This window comes from Trichosurus vulpecula, chromosome 1, assembly GCF_011100635.1.
Source record: "Trichosurus vulpecula isolate mTriVul1 chromosome 1, mTriVul1.pri, whole genome shotgun sequence".
In the NCBI taxonomy this organism is placed as follows: Eukaryota; Metazoa; Chordata; class Mammalia; order Diprotodontia; family Phalangeridae; genus Trichosurus; species Trichosurus vulpecula.
Genome location: NC_050573.1, coordinates 398,087,968 through 398,105,142, shown reverse-complemented (window position 1 = coordinate 398,105,142; position 17,175 = coordinate 398,087,968). Strand labels below are relative to the sequence as shown.

Here is a 17,175-nt window from a genome sequence, read left to right as displayed (position 1 = left end):
AATGATGGCTTGTATTAGAATCTTTGCTTTTAATTTTCCTGCTTATCACCTTGGGCTTGCTTAGAAATCTGTCACAGGTAGCTCTACTGGGATTGATAATCTCCGAGGAGGGTAAAAAAAAAAAGCTCAACTACCACCCCATTTTCCAGTCTAACACCAGAAACTGGCTGGGTCTGCTTTCTCCAGAGTCAATAATTCCCCAGAAGCAAACCACACACCAAGATTAGCAGCTGCTACTGTATTTTATATACCACTAGAATAAACAGTGGCAGAGAAATTGCTGGGAGGGAAGGGGAATCAGGCTATATCTTGCTGCCAAAAGAAGCAGGGCTTTCCTCTATTAACTCCTGCTCATCGAGAAGGGAAGCACAAAGTCCAGAGTGGTGTTGCAATTAAGGATGGCTCTCTTTTCCTCGGCTCAGACCCATGGGAGGAAGGATTTGTTTTCAGGGGAGCAGGGGACGGACATATCACCCAAACTGGACGGCTAGGTTTTAATGTTTGCAGGTCATTCATTCTTGATCCAGCATAGCTACGTCATCAATCAGAATGATTGCCACTGTACTGGCAATATCTGTCTCTTTTCAGGGTCATTGAAGGGGAGAGCAGAGAAGCACAAATTCAATACTAGGTACTTGATTCTTCAAGACTCAACATGCCCGCGAGATGATGGGGACCTGACCTTTTAACCTCTGGGCCATGGCTTTCTCCTTCTTGCATCTTTCTCCCAGAACTCTGAAAAATGTCAGAAGCATGCACGTAGTTCATGACCTCAGAGGCCAACTGAATCCTGAGGAAAAATCTGAATCTCTACAGTTACCCTGACTGAGGGTCAGATTCTGATGCAGCGTTACAGTACCTTCCCAGTCTTATACTTTTCTCCACTGCACCCTACAATCCAGCTTCAATGGCATACATGATGTCCCTCCCATGTGACACTCTGTGTTCCACCCCACTACTTCCCCATTCACCTCCCCACTCTTCTCTCTCCCCCACCCCCACCCCGACCATGCCATTGTATTTGCTATCACCCATACCTGGAATTCTTTCCCTCCTCACCTCTACAGATTTAAAATACCCAACTTCCTTCAAGATTCAGGTCAATTATCACTTTTTGAAGGATGTCTTTGCTGATACTTTCAGCTGCTTGAGTCTTCTCCTTTAAAATTATCTTCCACTTCCTTTGTATATTCTTTGTAAGTACCTATTTCCTTACATGTTGTTTCCTTCATTAGAATATGTGCTTCTTGAGAACAGGGCCTATTTTTGACCTTTTTTGGGCCCTTAGGCACAGTGCCTGCCACCTAGTAATTGCCTAATAAATCCTTGTTGACTGAATGACTCTGCTGCTAACTAGCTATATGACAATGGACACCTCACCTAGCCTCTCTGGGTCTCAGTTCCCTCATCTGCAAAGTAGTAGAATTTGACTAGATTTCTAAGATTCTATGAGTCACTTTGGACTTTTTTTTTCTTTAGTTCGAAGTACAAGAGAGCAATGTGGGAAAGAGAACTAGACTATGGAATCTGGAGCTGGAAGGGAACCTTAGAGACAATCTAGTTCATTTTTCAGTACAGGAAAACAGACCCAGAAAGGCCAAGTGATAAGTTCATACAGGTAATAAATGGCCAAACTAAGACTTGAATTCAAATATCCTCACTCCAAATCTAGTGATTTTTCTGCTGCTCCTGTGGGAGCAGAACAAACTCAAGACCTACTTTTCTGGTTACTCTGTTCTCTCTAACATATTGGGGGAACACATCAGGAACGTGGTAAAAGAGACTAACCTATTGTTAGTCATGAGAACAAATCTCAAAATCTGAAACAGTTTTAGAAAAAAATTTATTAAGTCATTTGGGAGGGAGAGAGCTGGAAAGAAGGGGTGACTCCCTCCCTGAGTCTTTTTATATTATGTAGAGTTTGGACAAGGGCATAAGGACACTTGCTTGATCATCCTTGCATAGGTAGTAGGTATTCTCCATCAGAAGGACAGTCAATCTAATTTAGGGAACCCAAAACACAAGCTTTGGGTGGACCGAGAAGAAGACTTGAATAGACCCCCCCCCAAATCAGTAGGTGAGATCTAAGCATTCCTTGCAACTCTATGGCTTCCCTGGAGCATTTCTGAGGTCAGCCTGCCCTCTAACATAGTTTTTTCCCTGAGTTAGACAGTTTTCTAGCCACATAAAGTTAGGTTTAATAACATTCTGAACACTATAATAAAATATTTCCCGGTTCAATAACGGGTGGTAGGAATCCTAGATCTTCAGTGGCAAGGTACCTTAAAGGCCATCAATCCCCCTCATTTTACAAATGAGGAAAGACATTCCTACAGAGGTAGGATAACTTGTCCGAGGTCATGCAGGTGGAAAGTGAAAGAGATGAATTCAAACCCAGGGTCCTCACACTCCAAATCCACACTCTTTCCACAGTGCCTCTCCGTGGTTTGACCTGACTATAGTTTGTCTTGGTATTTGACATAATCTCTACCTTGTACACTTTCTCAGGTGGGGAGCTGGGCTGGTATTTAAGAAGAGGAAGCCTGATAATTCTGGAAACTTTGCCTCAGGGCCTGGCATTGGGGCAGCTGGTCCAATCTGTTTGTGAGAGATAGCTCAGCTCTCTTAGCAAAAGATTGCCTCCACCGTGGCTGGTCGTTTGAGATAGGAGTCAGAAATGTGAGTGAAACATTCACTCCCATCAGTTTTCCTATTTAGATACCGTATCATCTGATAGGGGAGGGAATCATCCTTTTATAGGTGTGAGAATTCAGACCTGAAAATTGCTTAGCTCCTCTCTAATACATGTTTCCTTTCTCCCCTTGGCCTCTAGCACCTTTAAGCAGAGCAATGTACATTCAGTCAATCTGAGTAGCAAGTCAAAAGTTATAATTCATTCCAAAATAATTCAATCAGGGGATTTTCATTTTGGAAGGAGGTTGCAATTTGAGGAAGTGATTTATAACAACAAGCATATTCCTTCAACATAACTTCTTCTAGGTCCTTGGAGCTGTGTGTTCAAGGGGTCTGTGATTTCCTTGAAGCTAGCTACTGATCCTGAACGGTCACACACCTTACACATACATACACACACACACATTCCGATATCATCCCCAACAGCCTAGCGATGGGGTTTGTGGGATGGATATTGGATTGGCTTGAGAAAATGAGGTGTGAAAAAATGATGGAAGAGTCAAAAGAGAAATGTATTTTTATTTTCAAGGGAAATAGAAAAATGTTCATGTTGGAGAGTGCTGTTCCAACAAGCTCAGGTAATGAGATAATGTACTTTGTAATGCATTTTTTTTTTTATCAAGTTCACCTTCAGAGCCTTATCTAGTCATCCTGGTTCCCAGGATGAGAAAAAATGTAGCTGGGGCAAGCACAAAAGCTGCCTTCATGTCAGCTTTTTAAAGATTAATTCAGTTGCAGGGTGTGGAAAACCCTTCTACTGAAGAGGTCACCACCAGGGAAGGGAGTAACCAAGTGGATAAGGCTGAGAAGCAGGTCACCTTCTCAAAGTGTGACCAATACTAGGGAAATGAGGAGAAAAAATGTGGAGAAAACATTTGGCAGATTACTATCTTAACTAACTATTTTTGCTTACTAGGTGCCAGGCTCAGTTGTTTCTACCTCTTTTCTGAAGGAATTTGGGTACTGTCAATGCTCCAGAAAAGTTGGCCTTTATTTACAGCTCTGTTCACTTTTGCAGACACACCAGGATCCAGCATCATTTATGAAAGATTTTTTAATCATGTACATGTGTAACAATAGCATTATTTGTGGGAAATCACTAATTGCGTATTGCAAGGTTGAACTTACTGATATATTCAAGAAAGAGCAATGAATATCTGTTGTTTGTATATGACACCTAGACATATATGTATATGACTTAAAAGCAACTACAGGACACCAGTAGAAGGTAGTCATGTCCAGTTAGACTTCAAGTACTTAAGTAAGAAAGGAGTCAGAAATCTGGAAGGAGCCATGAAATGCTCAATCAGCATGCAACACCCATAGCAGATAAATTATCTTAACTCACCAGATGTGAAGGGACAGCATTTATTCAAGAGTAACTCAGTTAATTCAGTTTTCTGAGGTAAATGTGAAACAGGCCTCAGAACCAGGGATTAGGGCCCCAATAGCTACTTTTTTCCCCTTCTAGTGTCCAGAGTATAATAATGATAGTTAACCTTTATATATCACTTTAAGGTTTGCAAAGCACTTTACACATATTATCTCACGTGATCCTCACAACCATTAGGTAGATGCTATTATCCCTACTTTACAATAAGGAAATTGAGGCAACGAGTATGCCTAGGGTCATACACCTAGTTTGAACTCAGATCTTCCCGCTTCCAAGCCTAGTATTCTATAGACTAGCACTTAGCTGCTTCAATGCAGGTATTCCCTACATTTTTCAGCCAGGAGGAAGGCAGTTTATGGAAGGTTTCTGTCTCTCTGGGATCACTTCATTTCTCTATTAATATCATTTTTGTCCTTTTACCTTTCTGTCTACTGTGAAGTTACGTTGTTCAAAGTTCATGGGGCCTCCGTTCTTCTAAAAATTTTCGAGGGCTCTATCACAGACATTCCCTCCCCTCAAGTACCTTCATTCAGTCAACAAACATTCATTTTTGCAACCACTATTTGCAAGGTTCCCTGCCGGGTTTTGGGAGATAGAGAATGAAAAGAGATGGTCCCTGGCTAGGGACCAATAGTAGATAATTAGAGTGCAAGGCATTGCATATATACCATATGAATGGTACTATGGAAGCATGGAGCACAGGTCACATTTAATAGAAAGGATCAGAAAAAGTTCAATGGAGGAGCTGGCATCCGAGCTGGATCTTGAAAGATGCTCTTCAGGCAGAGCAGTAAGTAGGATGATGCTATTCTAACCTTACACAATAGCATGGAGTTGGGAAAGCATGGGATATCTTTGGGGAACAAGTGTCCCTGTTTTATTAAAGCTGGGAGTACATGATGGGCAGCTAGGTGGCATGGTGGATAGGCTAGGACTGAAGTTAGGAAGACTCACCTTCCTGAGTTCAAATCTGGCCTCAGACACTCAGTAGCCATGTGATGATTTACATTTATATTCCATTTTCCAATTTATAAAGTTTTAAAAATTACAATAGACCTCTGAGTTGATAATATAAATAGCACCATTTCTATTTTATAGATTAGGAAATAGAAGTTAGGAGAGTGAAAGTGAGTTTTTATGGTCACATAGCTGGCAAGCGACAGAGCCAGAATTCATATACATCTCTTCTGGATATAGTTCTGACCTAAAGCTGGCCTCTAATACTTACTGTGTGACCCTGGGTAAGTCACTTACCCTTTGTTTCCCTTGGTTTCCTCTTGATTAATTTAAAATTGAAAATCTTTTCCTTTCTACAAGTTTCCTCCCCTCTGTTTTCAAACAAATATAAGATGTCAGCAGGCTTCCCAATGGAAGCATTTTAAGTACTTTGGCCTGGCTAGAGCTCTTCCATCCCCACTGAGCCGTTACTCAAATGCCCAGGAAATCCCCAAATGTAGCAATTATGAACTACCCTGTAATTCTTAATTCTTAAAAGCAGTTCAGTTCTATAAAACATTTTTATACTTTGTGTTCATTTAACATACATGTTATTTTAAAATATTACTTTAAATAGTATTAAAATTTAATTTTAATAAAACATTTTAAATTAAAATTTGCCTTTTAAGAAATGCCTTTAAAATAATATAATTGTGACTCTTTGTGGGGGTAGAAGGAGAAGGTATTTCATAAATGAGTGTAATATTAGTAGAAAAGGTACTGACTGGGCTAGAAGTCTAGATGCTGGATTCTCTTTCTGGTTCTCAGCTGTGTGACCTTGCACAAGTCTTTTGACTTTCATGAGCCAATATTTCCCTGTCTGTGAAATGGGAATAAAACTGTGTTACCTTATCTTTCAGGATTGATGTGAGGAGAGTACCTTGTAACCCTAAATGTCCTGTAGAAATGTGAATGGGTATTGTTATTATCATTACTTGTGAAATGAAGGGGTTCTAGCTCTAGGAATTTGTGAACTCATAAAAATTGTTTTTTCAATTAGATATTTTTGTAAAAGTGTAGCTAATGTCTATGGTGGCCATTAGCTAGAAACTCCTTTGGGAAGGCCCAGAGAGTTGCCTTTTTCTTTTTGTATTACTGCAGCTCACATCTTTCTCTTGTCCCTTGCTTGCTACTTCTACCTCTTCTCAGATCCCCCTGAGCTTCTCCTTCCACCTTCTCATTCTACTGTGTTGTCAAGACATTCCTCCCCCCATGATGTAGCATCAGGCTCATGGGCCTTCACTTTTGAAAGACTCTGCTCCTCTCTAGGCCGATTCTCTCCAGGGTTACTTTTCCTTCACTGTTCCCATTTGCTCCTACTTTGTCTTCCAGATATCCAGTTCATGGGGAGCACTGTGGCATAGTTAGGTGAGGTGGGACCTACTTTATAAAAGTGTCTCTAATTAGCACTTTTATGTCCAGATCAAAGGGAGGAGTATAAGAAAACCCATTCTAAAAAACCAAAACAACAACAACAAAAAAGGGGACAACTAGTTGGTACCGTGAATGGAGCACTGGCCCAGGAGTCAGGATGACCCGAGTTCAAATCTGGTCTCAGACACTTGAGACTAGCTGTGTGACCTTGGGCAAGCCACTTAACCCCAATTGCCTTGCCTTCCCCCCTCCAAAAAACAAAAGAAAGCAAAAAAAAAACATTCTACAAAACTTGATTTTACCAAATAAATGATTTGCTTTGATGGAAGGTTTAACCAAAGTGTTTCTTTAGAGAGCATCTAATACAATCATAGATGCTATGAGAGTGATCTCGGGGGCTAGCTAGTCTGATCCCTTCACTTTACAGATGAAGAAGCAAGCCCAAAGACTATCCTAAAGCTCATCTGCCTTTTTCTCTTAAGTGACTTGCCCAAGATCACATAGGTATTAATTGTCAAAGGCAGCATTTTAACTGGCAACTTCTGAATTCAGAGTCAATATTTATCTTGAACAATACTGCCTCCCTAGTTTATATGAAAGATGACTCCATTTTTAAGCCTTTCATTTAAAATAGCTTTTGAGGAGCATCTCTATTCTGTATTTGTATATGTGTGTTGACGGTCCCTCTTGGATTCCTACATAAACTCTCCTGAGGTGCTAAACTCAAAGATAGATTATAGAATTTAGAATTGAAACAGGCCTTGATCATATAGTTCATTTAGTCTGTTAAGAGTTAACAGTCAACAAGCTTTTTACTAAAAACTTACTATGGGTCAAGCAAAGTGCTAGCCATTAGGGATAGAAGGAAAAGAAGAAAAAAAAAACTTGGTCCCTGCCTCAGTGTTCGTGCTCTATCTAATGTGAGAGACAACACACACAGTTATATACATTCATGATATATACATTGGAAATGGGAGGTAATCTCAGAGAGAAGACAATCTCATTGGAAGGGATCAGGAAAGGCCTTTTGCAGAAGACAGAACTTGAACTGGGTCTTGAAGTTAGCCAGGGAAGCCAGAAGAAGGAAGTAAGGCAGAACATTCTGGGCACGAAGGCTAACCAGTGAAGGCATGGAGCTTCATATATATAAAAAAATATGCATGGCAGCTTTTTTTCCTTTTTAGCAAAGAGCTGAAAACTAAGGGAGTACCTAATCAGTTGAGAAATGACTGAACAATGTATAGTATGTGAATCTAATGGAATAGTATTGTGCTATTAGAAATGATGAAGTGGAAAGTTTCAGAGAAACATGGGCAGATCTATATAAATGGATTCAGAGTGAGGTGAGCAGAATCAGGAGACAATTTATAACATAACAAAATCATTGTAAAATCAAACATTGTAAAATTGTTATAACATGCAATTAGGGGCAAAATAAAATATTATTTTTAAAAACGAATAGTATTGAAAGACTTAGGAACTCTGATCAACACAATTTCATGATTTCAAAGGGCCATTGATGAAGAATGCTACCCACTTCCTGACCAAGAGGTAATGGACATGGCCAATGTGGGAATTAGTTTTGCTTGAACATGTATATTTGTTACAAGGGTCTCCCCTAACCTGCCATGGGAGGAAATGGCAGGGAAAGAAAATAAATACCTACTAATTTTTGAAAACGAAATATACAAAGTTGGTAGATGGCATGTTCTATATGAATAGCAGCCAGAAGGTTAGTGTTGCTTGATTGTAAAGTATGTGTAAAGTATAAGAAGGCTGGGAAAGGGGGAAGGGACCAGGTTACAAAGGGCTTTAAATGCCAAACTGAGAATTTTACATTTGATCCTGGAGGTAACAGGGAGCCACTGGAGTTTATTAAACAGGAAAGGTCACATGGTCAAATTCGTGCTTTAGGAAGATCACTTCGGTAATTGAGTGGAGAATGGATGGGAATGGGGAGAGTCTTGAGTCAGGGAAACCAAACAGTGGGCTGTTGAAATAGTCCAGGCATAAAGTGATGAGGGCCCTTCACCAGTGTGAGTGGAGAAAGTGGGAGGCATAGGAGGGATGTTGTGAGGATAGAAATGACAAGACTTCGCAACAGATTGGCTGTGTGGGAGGAAGTCCAAGAGGAGTCCAAACCATCATTCCACAGTGGAGGAAACTGAGGATAGCCAGGAAAGTTAAGTGAGTTGTCATATGTATAGTAATTATCAGAAGTGGGACTTGAAGTCAAGTCTTCTTCCTTCAGAGACTATTTTCAGGACTATTTTCAATACTCATGCCTGTGTACCGTAAGGAGACATCAACAGAATGGCTAGTCTGAGTCTTTGCTTTAAGGCAGAAAAAGCATTGTTCATGAAGCTCCAACAATAACAATAACCTATAAAGAGTAAAACAATTATTATTTAAAAAAAGAGTCTGTGACCAAGCCATAGGCTATGCATTCTTGGTTGGGCCAGCAGCAGCCTCAGTGCTTTGGACATAGTGCCACAGCCTTAGGAGTTAGTGGCAGCATAAGAGCCCCCAGGCTTTTAAGCCGCCAGTGTGGAAATATGGCTGTTTCTTGTGGGTTAATAGTAGCATCCAGCATTTTGGGAAGGTGCTTTTTACATATGTCATTTGTTCCTCACAATAAGGGACTGTTATTATCCCCTTTTTCTTAAAGATGGGGAAACTGAGCCTTGGAATGGTTCCGTAACTTATCCAGGGAACCACAATAGCTAGTAAATGCTTGAGGTAGTATTGGAACTCAATTCTTCCTCACTTTAATGCCAGACCCTACATCTGCTGCCTTACTAGAGGCTAAATTTGCTTCATTATCCCAGGGGAACAATTCTTTAGGAAAACTTGAGACTTGCTGCCCTCTTCTGGTTGAGAGCTGCAGCCCTATTCTATTGACTGACTACCTTCAGACCACCCCCATAGATCATCTTCACAGAGAACATAGAGGGGTGGGGTAGGGAGAATGAGTAACAGTGGGGAGAACAATGTGTTTTCTTCTATGTAAACTATTCCTGATAAATAGTTTTTTTTTTTCATCTTGCAGAATCATCTTTTGTATTTCCCCAGGGGAAGGCAGCTTGTAATAGGTAAAAAGGTAGCTGGGAATGGAGTCAGGGTTAGGGGTTGGAGTGGTGCCGGGGCTGGAGAGAGATATTTTTAAATAAATGACTTCAGGGAACCAGGAACCCCTCTGAGCTTGTTGTTCAGTAGTGTTGGCTGTGGTGCCCTATGATCAGGCATGGGGGTGGTAGGAAGGAGGCTGGCAGATCTCACTGCTTGGTACAAAAGCCCTTACTGGGCTTTGTAGGAAGCCTACTACTTCATAAATTAAAAAAAAGAATAAGATTTAAAAAAGAATGGAGCCATATTATGAGACCTCAGCAAAAGTGTTCCTGTATCATCCCTGAATATCAGTCTCCCAACCCCCATCCCTAACCCCTTCCACAGTTTACATGCCCCTTGTACCCCAATGCCCATCTGCTTTGCAACCATTTACCTGACAGAATAATCTAAATACTGTGTCCATTCAATCCACATACAGATAATTGACACTGGTTTCTGTGGTAAAAGCCTCTCTAAGTTTATCCTGACTGATAGCTATACCTTCACTTCAAACCCCATGCATACTCAGCTCACTTAGATCCTGAAAAGGAAGGGAGGAAGGAAACAGACATTTATTAAGCATGTATCCTGTGCCAGGCTCTGTGCTAAGTGCTTTACAAGTATTATCTCATCTTATCCTCACAACAACCCTGGGAAATAGGTGCTATTATTATCATTTCACAGTTGAGGAACCTTAGACAGACACAGGTTAATGATTTGCCAAATGACACATGGTTAGTGTCTGAGATCAGATCTGAACTCAAGTCTTCCTGATTTGGAGCCCCAAGCTCTATACAAGGTGATGCCTGGTTTCCTCTAGGGATCTGGAGCAGAGGCTTCAGGGAGCATGTGGCCTCCTCTGGGTGAGATCTGTTCTTCGCTTGTAATGGCTCTGTCTGAGCCATTACAGAAAGTTGTTCTTGGCAGAAGTAGCTTAACCAACTAGAAGGTGCCCTAGGGCTTAATCATGATCCAATAAAGGGTAAGCTCTTTGAGGGCAGAGAGTTTTGTTTTGTATCCTCAGAGCAAAATAACCGAACACTTGCTTTGGAGTCAAAGAACCTGGATTGAACTTTTATCTCTTATGCTTCCCACCTGTCTGACTCTGGTCAAATCATTTAACTCTTAGGCCTCGGTTTCATCATCCATGAAATGAGGGGTTTAGACTTTATGGTCTTTGGGGTTCTTTCTATTTCTAGGTCTGTGAAAATGCTTGTTGAATCATTGAACAAGTGGGTCCAGAAATGATCTTTCTCCCTTACTCTGTCCATGCCCCTGGTAATTCTTACCTCCTTTTCCAGTCATTATTGTTCATTTATTTTTCAGTTGTGTCTAACTCGTTGTGACCCCATTTGGGGTTTTCTTGGCAGAGATACTGGAGTGGTTTGCCATTTCCTTCTCCAGCTCATTTTACAGATGAGAAAACTGAGGCAAACAGGTTAAAGTGATTTGCCCAGGATCATGCAGCTAGTAAGTGTCTGAGGCTGGATTTGACCTCAGGAAGAGTCTTCTTGACTCCAGCCTTGGTACTCTCTCCATTGCATCTAGTTACCCTCTGGATACCTGTATCACTAAAACTTGGAACAGATTGAGTCTTTTCACCTTATGGTAATCATGGACTTAAGAGGGATATCTGGGAACACTCCAATCTTGACATCTGCCGATTGGGTGCTCCCTTAAAAGCCCTGAAACTGAACTCAAGGCCTGTTGTGCAGGCTGTGGTCATCTAGAAACTGTTGATAACCTGAGCATATAGGCAATCTGACCCAGCTGTTCTGTACCTAGCCACCTAGGAAGGTGCCAGATGGATCCAGAATCATTCAATTCAGTAGGTGAGTATGAAATGCCCAATGTGTGTGAGGCAGTATGCTAGGCATTAAGGTTATAAACATAAAAAACATCATAAATAGAAATACTATCAGAGCAGCCCCAGGACTGTAGGAATCACTATTGAATCAACTCCTGCCAGAGTCTATTTATCTTCTGATTAATAAAGATCAAAGCCAAGAGGCTCTTCCTGAAATGTATGTTTGGTGGGATGAGGTGGAGTGCAGAAAGAGGAGAGGGGAGAAGCCCACAATCAGTGACAATAGACCCTGAAAGATTTCTAAGTCTTTAATGATATTTTCTTTTCTTTTTTTTCTTCCAAGGCTGTTTTGCCCAAATGATAATTTCTTGTTTTTGTGGTATATTAGAAAGAGTATTGGTTAGGGGATCAGAGATCTGGGTTCATGTTTGGATACTGTCACTTATTACCTATGTGGACTTGAGCAAGTTAAATGATCTATTCAATGAGGGGACTGAACTGGATGAATTGTTAAGGTCCTTCCTGGCTCCCAATTTTATGAGCCCTTGTTCCTTAGTTCTGTTAGTGGAACTGCAGAGAAGAAGAGCAAAGAGGCAAACAGATGTATTGTAATCCCTGCTTTATAAGCTACCATTCATGTTCTGGACAAGTCCCTTCCCCCTGGGCAAGAGCCCAGCCTGCTGTACTCACAGTGTTTCCAGGAGCTCCACTGCAAAGCTGCTAGTCCCACAGCCACCTCAGGCTGATCCCTTGTTTTTCTGTCTCCAGCAAGGATTGAAAATAGTTCACCATGCAGACAAGACGCTGGCCAGCTTCTGCAAGTGGCAGAAAAGCATCAATCCTAAGAGCGACCTCAACCCCGCCCATCATGATGTGGCCGTCCTCCTAACCAGGTACTGCCACAGCTGGAGCCCAGCCTAGATGGAGGGCTGGGGGATGCCTGGAGGAGGGAAGGACATGGGGAGGGTGTAAGAAGTGAGCAACGCCTTCTAACTAGATCTTTGTCTTCTCTTCCATTTCTTGGAGGCGACTTTTCTAATATTTCCAATTACTGTACTAATGGAGGGAGCAAAGTGACACAGGTGATCCAGAATCTAGGGTAATACATAAGGTCTACTTGAAATGCCTGACATGAGTTTGGGGATTGCATTTTGGAGCAGCTCAGTGCAGTGGAAAGCTTTTTAAGACTGGAGTAAAGAATTTGGTTTTGAATTCCAGATCTGCCAATTACTGTCTACATAGCCTTGGGAAAATCACTTCACTCCTTGGGTCCTCAGTTTCCTCATCTGTAAAACGAGAGTATTGGACTAGTTAACCTCGAAGGTCTTTTCCAGCATAAGTCAATGATCCCATGATTTTCCTTCCTAATTATGTTTTTCTTATGTTATCATCAAACAAATGCCACTTGGTTGATGGAGGGAAGAAAGTGCTGAATGGCCAAAAAAACAGGCTCTTTTAAGTTGCTAAAGTCAGTAACAGAACATAGATTGTGTATTTGAATGTTTCCTGCCATAGCCAGTTCACACAGGGATGCTCATTGATCATGGCTACCTGTAACTTTTCCCTCCTGATGCACCAAGATTGGCTTCTCAGGAGCACTGTAGGGTGTGAGAGGGCAGACTACTAGAGCCAGAGTAAATGTCTGGAGTGAAGGAACAGCTTTTGAATAGCTCTATTCATGATGCACAGAGGGAATGTGGAGGGCAGGGGCAAAGATGTATGTGTAGCCAGAAACTTCTCATGGTGTAGATTCTTTGGTGATCTTTGTTATAGTCCAGATACATAGATTTTAAAGGATTATAAATACAAAATTTGCGTTTGTCCTGGACATAGTATTGGAAAAATTCAAATAAGCTCCCTACTTTACTATTAATTCCATCAAACGCCCTTGGGAGGGAGGCAAAAAGGGAAGGATGCAAGACGCTCTTCTGATAAGGTGGACTCATAGATCTGGAGGTACCAAGTCCACCTCCATCATTGTACAGATGAGAGTTACCTATACCAAATTTACTAATTGATTTACACATGATCACACAATGAGTAAGTGTTCCAAGTGTGGCTTGTACTCAGGTCCTCCTAAGTCCATGTATGGCACTTGGCTTCCCCTTTCCCTTGCCTTCCAAGTATAAGCCCTATGCTTTATTTAAAAAATTGCCATTATATTTTCTGACAAAGAGATTTGGTAGAAAGAATATTAGTTAGAATGTAAGCTCTTTGAAGGCAGCAATTATTTTATTTTTGTCTTTTTATGCCCAACAACTAGCACATAATCGGTACCTGCTAAATGCTTACTGACAGCTTCACTAGGCAGATTAGATAAAAAGTGATATATTTTCTGGCCTTGGAAGTTCTTGAAGTCTTATCTCCTAAGTGATAGAAGGGTTAAGGTCTATGTTATTGGAAGAAGCAGTCACATAAAGGGGGCAGGAATCACAGAGCTAATATACCTTTATTCCATGACTTGAGATGGTCAGATGAAGTTACAGAACATTTGTGCTGATGTCTCCCTCTAACACTATTTGCTGCACAGCTGAGATCACTAGAAGTAGTTTTGTCTTGGAATGCATCCAAGAGGGACTAATCATTCAACCAACTAATTAATAAACCAGCCAGCATTAAAAGCCTACTATGTGCTGGGCTCTGTGTTAAGCACTGGCAATGAGAAGGCAAATGAGAAATAGTTGCTGTTCTCAGGGAACGTCTGTTCTGTTGGGGGAGATGGTGTGTGTGTGTGTGTGTGTGTGTGTGTGTGTGTGTGCATAGAACATAAATATAAGGTAAATTTTTGCATGGGGAGGACAGCCTGGGGGGGATATAGAAAAGTTTCATTGAACAGAGCTGTGAACAGTAAACAAAGAATTGAAGAGGAAGCGGTGAAGTAAGCATGCATTCTAAGCCTGGAAGACAGTTGATGCAGAGGCACAGGCATAGGAGATGGGAGTATCATGTGTGAGGAAGAAGCTTGGATAGACCATGAAGTGTGGGAAGGGGAATGATGAATAATAAATTTGGTGCGGTAGAGTGGGGTCGGGCTGTGAAAGGTAAACAGTGGAAACTTTACTTGATCTTAAAGGCAATAGGGAGTCATTGGAGCTTATATAAGTGGATTAGGGGAGCGACCATGTTAGATTGGCACTTTAAAAAATCACTTTGGCACCTGTGGGAGTTGGACTGGAGAGGGAAGAGACAAAGAGGGGAGGCCAGTTAGGAAGCAAATTATTCCAATAGTCCAGTCAAGAAGTGATGAGGACCCAAATCAGGGCAGTGGCTGTTTGATCAGAGAGAAGGTACAGGATTTATGAGATTCTTTGGAGGTATGAATGGCAAAGTTTGGCAGGTGATTCGGAATGTGAACTAAGGCAAAGTGAGGAGTTATGGATAATGTGGAAGTTGTAAATCTGAATAATTGGAAGAATCATAGTGCTGTCAACAGGAATGGGGACCTGTAGGAGGGAGGGAGGTTTGACCAGAAAGATGAATTCAGTTTTGGACATGTTAAATTTGAGATGCTGAGGAGACATTCAGTTTGAAATATTCAATAGGCAGATGGAAATGCACAACTGGATTTTAGGAAAGACTCTAGGGTTGGGTATAGAAATGTTGAAGTTATCTGCATGGAGGTGACAATTAAAACCACAGGAGCTGATGAGATCAGCACATGAGAGGGTTTACAGGGAAAGAATAGAAAGTTTAGAAAGAGGGCCCTGAACAGATCCTTTACTACACCAACAGTTAAGGGGTGTGATGAGGAAGATAAATTGACAAAGAGATGAAGAAGTGGTGTTCAGACACCTAGGAAAAAGAAACAAAAGAAAAAATGTCACACAAAAGGCAAAGAGAGTATCCAGGAGGGTGGTCAGCAATTTCAGGTGCTGCAGAGAGGTCAAGAAGGATAAGAATGGAGAAAAAGATCATAATATGTGGCAATTAAGAGATCAGTGGTAACTTTGGAGGGAACAGTTTTAACTCATTGATGAGGTTAGAAGCCAGATTGAAAAGGGTTTAGAAATGAGTAAGAGGCCAGGAAGGAGAAACAATTGGCATAAACCACTTTTTTTCTAGGCCTTTGGCTATGAAAATATGGAGAGATAAGATGATGGTTTAAGCAGATGGTAGAGTTTAGTGAGGGTTTTATCGGGATGGAGATAACTTAGGGGTATATGAAGGCAGGAGGGAAGAAACCAATAGATAAGGAGATGAGAAATAGGTTAGATTAGAAGTAGAAGATTGGTGTATATGTGCACATACAGAGGCATGATAATAGAATGTTCTAGTAGGGAATTGGATCAAGAAGTGGTAGAAAGCAGGTTTTAACTGGTGGTCCCAGGGCTTAGGTAATATAATCACCAAAAAGAATGTAAGCCCCTTGAGGTAAGGGATCATGTCATAAAAGGCAGTTTTTCTGTATTCCTCTGAGCCTAATGTACACTGCTGGATGGATAACAGGTTCTCAGTCAATACCTATTGATTAAATGACCCCAAAATGTATTCATTAGAAAGATTAATAAATTTTCCATTTGCCCCATTCATCTTTACCGATCACTACTATCTTTACTACACTCTTGGCTCCTTAGAATGAAATGAAGAAATAAACTATGAAACCCCACTGGCAGCATGATTATTTAGGGTAGGAAGAATGTTTAGCTGGTGTTCCTAGGTGTCCAAAAGGGATTAAAATGGCCATGGTGTATGACCAAACAAAACATTTTGGAAATTTCTGTGGCAGCTGCTGTCATTAGTAAAGTACATGTGTAAATCTTTCCTGATGCTCTTCTGTAAATAGAAATCTTTGAAACTGGCTCCATTATCCCAGTTATTGCTATAGCTATGGGCTAATGAAAACTGGCAGGATTCTCCTGTGCCAGTATCTTTCCAAAAGCATAATTGACATCAAAGCCTGGAGAGCCTCTGTAGCCAAAGCAGCACCCACGTAAACCCCATGCATTGAGGGCTTAGACCTGAAATTCGTGATGGCTTTGGTGTTTGAGTGAGTCATGTATTGGCAAAGAAAGTTTTATTGTCCTGAAGACATCCCACCACTTATGTTAGCAGTTTTTGTGAAATGATTTAAATGACCTCGCCTCGACAAGTGTGTTAGGCATGTATAACCTAAATCAGTTGCTTGCCTTCTCCATGAGCAGGGTGGGAAGGGATGGAGGGAGAGAATTTGGAACTCAAAATTAATTAAAAAAACAACAAATAAAAATGGTTTTTACATGTAATTGGGCAAATAAAACATTAAATAGGTATTTTAAAAAGTGTGTCAGAACAGTTTGTTGTGTCAAACTGTAACAACAATATTGCCAGCAGCTACTGTAGCTGTGCAAGGCCAATAACACCAGCACACAGAAAAGCTACCAGTACAGGTTCTTTGATCTGCTTTTCTAAGGGAAGCAACTTTAAGGGGTTAACAATCTCATTTTAATCAAACATGCATACATCATTCAGTTAGTTCAGGGGAAAAAGTCAGAACCCTGAACTTCAGAGCAAATACAAACAGAAATTTACAAGCAGATCAAGAGACAGACTTTTATCTGTCCGACCAAATCACTATACATACAAAGTTACCAGAGAGAAGCACCAACATCTGGATTTTCAAAACTGGGGGCTCCTTAATGGCTACTCAGTCTCCACACCAACCCTCTTCCAATGAGTGAGACCCAAACAAAATGCTAACCTCTGAGTTTATATACCCTTCTTAGGGCCCAAAGGCTTCACATCTGATCAGCAAAAGGGTGTGGACCTGGGGCTTAGCACTTAGCAAGACTTAAGGAAAGGCACAATCAAGGAATCAAACTTTAGC

The 17,175-nt window shown here is 41.0% G+C and overlaps 1 protein-coding gene across 2 annotated transcripts in view; it reads left to right on the top strand.

The window, feature by feature from the left end:
- ADAMTS12 (ADAM metallopeptidase with thrombospondin type 1 motif 12) overlaps positions 1-17,175 on the top strand; it is a 533,606-nt gene that overhangs the window by 284,224 nt on the left and 232,207 nt on the right. For both annotated transcript variants that reach the window (XM_036758046.1, XM_036758037.1), the window contains exon 6: positions 12,141-12,265. In XM_036758046.1, coding sequence (XP_036613941.1) covers positions 12,141-12,265 — 125 coding nt within the window. The remainder of the gene's footprint in view (positions 1-12,140; positions 12,266-17,175) is intronic.